At 62.6% G+C, this 1,800-nt stretch overlaps 1 protein-coding gene across 1 annotated transcript in view; it reads left to right on the top strand.

The window, feature by feature from the left end:
- The first annotated feature begins 1,621 nt into the window (after positions 1–1,621).
- Positions 1,622–1,800, top strand: part of CLDN2 (claudin 2) — a 729-nt gene continuing 550 nt past the window's right edge. Inside the window, 1 exon segment of the mRNA XM_010295185.1 lies at positions 1,622–1,800. This exon segment is cut by the window's right edge and continues 385 nt beyond it. Within this exon segment, the coding sequence (XP_010293487.1) occupies positions 1,622–1,800 (179 nt within the window).

Here is a 1,800-nt window from a genome sequence, read left to right as displayed (position 1 = left end):
CTGGGCGGGGCCCCCGGCTGCTTGCCGTGCCCCGCCCAGCCCCCTCCAGTCCTGGGTGACCCCCAGCCACAGGCACCCTTGGTCCCGCACTGCATCTCCAACCGCCTCCGTAAGTACTGCAGAGCTCCGGCATGACCCTCCTGTGCCTTTTTGCAGGCACCTCAAGCACCCCAGGTGTTTCTTTTGCAGCAACAGCCCTCAGACAGAGCGGGAGGTCTTGGTTAGTGCACAGGAACGGAGACAGAAAGTTGGGAAACTTTGGTACCAGGCGTTTGAGGTGCCGGCAGGGGGACAGGGAGAGGAGTGGAGGCGCTGGGTGGTGGCGGCACTCTCAGCGTTTCCAGGGCGAGAGGCCGCTGGCCGTGGTGTCAGCACGGTGTGGCATGGGCTCAGTCCGGTTTCGCAAGACACCGAGGGAGGAGGAATTTTGAAACAAGGCAGAGGGAAAACAAACCACCCGACTCCACTATCTCTGCCAAACCCCCCCGCCCGCACCCAGGGCTGGAGATGCCACCAGCAGACCCCCCTGCCGCTGAGAGCAGCAAGCACAAGCTGTACCCCACTGTGCTCATCCCACTGAGGGATGGGTCACCCCGCTCAGCTGGGGTGTTCTGGGGAAGCATCCCTGAGGCGCTGCTGGCGTGCTTTGCCCTGATGTAATTTTGTCCTCTGTAGACCTCCAGGCTGTCCTGGGGATGCAGGTATCACTGTCACATGCATCCCTCTCCATCGTTGTCTCCAGTGGCACAGAAAGGCCGATAGCCATAGTTCAATCTCAGGTGGGCACTTCCCGTTGTCTCACCAGAGCCTCAGCAACTCGGCGTGGATGGGGGTGGCTGCAGAGGCCTTGGGTGAGCCCCATGCAGATGGGAATGAGGCACAATCCCCCTTCTTCAGTTAGGGGAGCCCCAGGGCCACCACCTGAAATTGCCGCTGGCAGGTTCCAAATAACAGCCGTAGCTTTTTGGCTTCCTTGGCTTGGGACATCACAGAAGACAACAGGCCCCCAAGAAGGCAGCGGGCACTTTCCCCCTGCCAGCAGCCAACTCTCCATCCCTGCCCACAGCCCCGGCGCAAGGGAGGGCTTTGGCGTCCTTCCCGGGCAGCACTGCTCTGCCTCTGAAGTCTGGCTGGGGAGATAGCGGAGGTGAAAGGGCACTTGGCGCTCCTCCACAGGCTTGGGTCAATCGTTAATCGGGGAGGGATTGCTTTCCACTCTTGCAGGTAACCTCTCCTCCCCTCGGCTCCCACCCACGCACCAGTGCCCGCACAAAACCAGCACCTCCAGGAGTGGGGTGGAGCTGCGGCACAGTGAGCGGAGCTGCTGGCAGGGCCATGGGAAGGTAAGCACACGGCAGCAAGCTGCTGGTCAGCCGGGTGAGAAGGCACGAGCCCCAGGGAGGTGACAGCCAGCCCCCACCATGGTCTCCATGGGGCTCCAGCTGCTGGGCTACACTGTGGCCTTCCTGGGCTACATCGGCACACTGACAGCCACGCTGCTACCCAGCTGGAAGACTAGCTCCTACATCGGCTCCAGGGGAAGGTAAGCACACGGCAGCAAGCTGCTGGTCAGCCGGGTGAGAAGGCACGAGCCCCAGGGAGGTGACAGCCAGCCCCCACCATGGTCTCCATGGGGCTCCAGCTGCTGGGCTACACTGTGGCCTTCCTGGGCTACATCGGCACACTGACAGCCACGCTGCTACCCAGCTGGAAGACTAGCTCCTACATCGGCTCCAGCATTGTGACGGCTGTGAGCCTCACCCAGGGGCTGGGGGGGGAGAGCGGCCACTAACGCACGGG

This window comes from Phaethon lepturus, unplaced genomic scaffold, assembly GCF_000687285.1.
Source record: "Phaethon lepturus isolate BGI_N335 unplaced genomic scaffold, ASM68728v1 scaffold7529, whole genome shotgun sequence".
NCBI classification, from domain to species: Eukaryota; Metazoa; Chordata; class Aves; order Phaethontiformes; family Phaethontidae; genus Phaethon; species Phaethon lepturus.
Note: the sequence above shows the minus strand (reverse complement) of the source record. Positions and strands in the feature narration are given on the sequence as shown.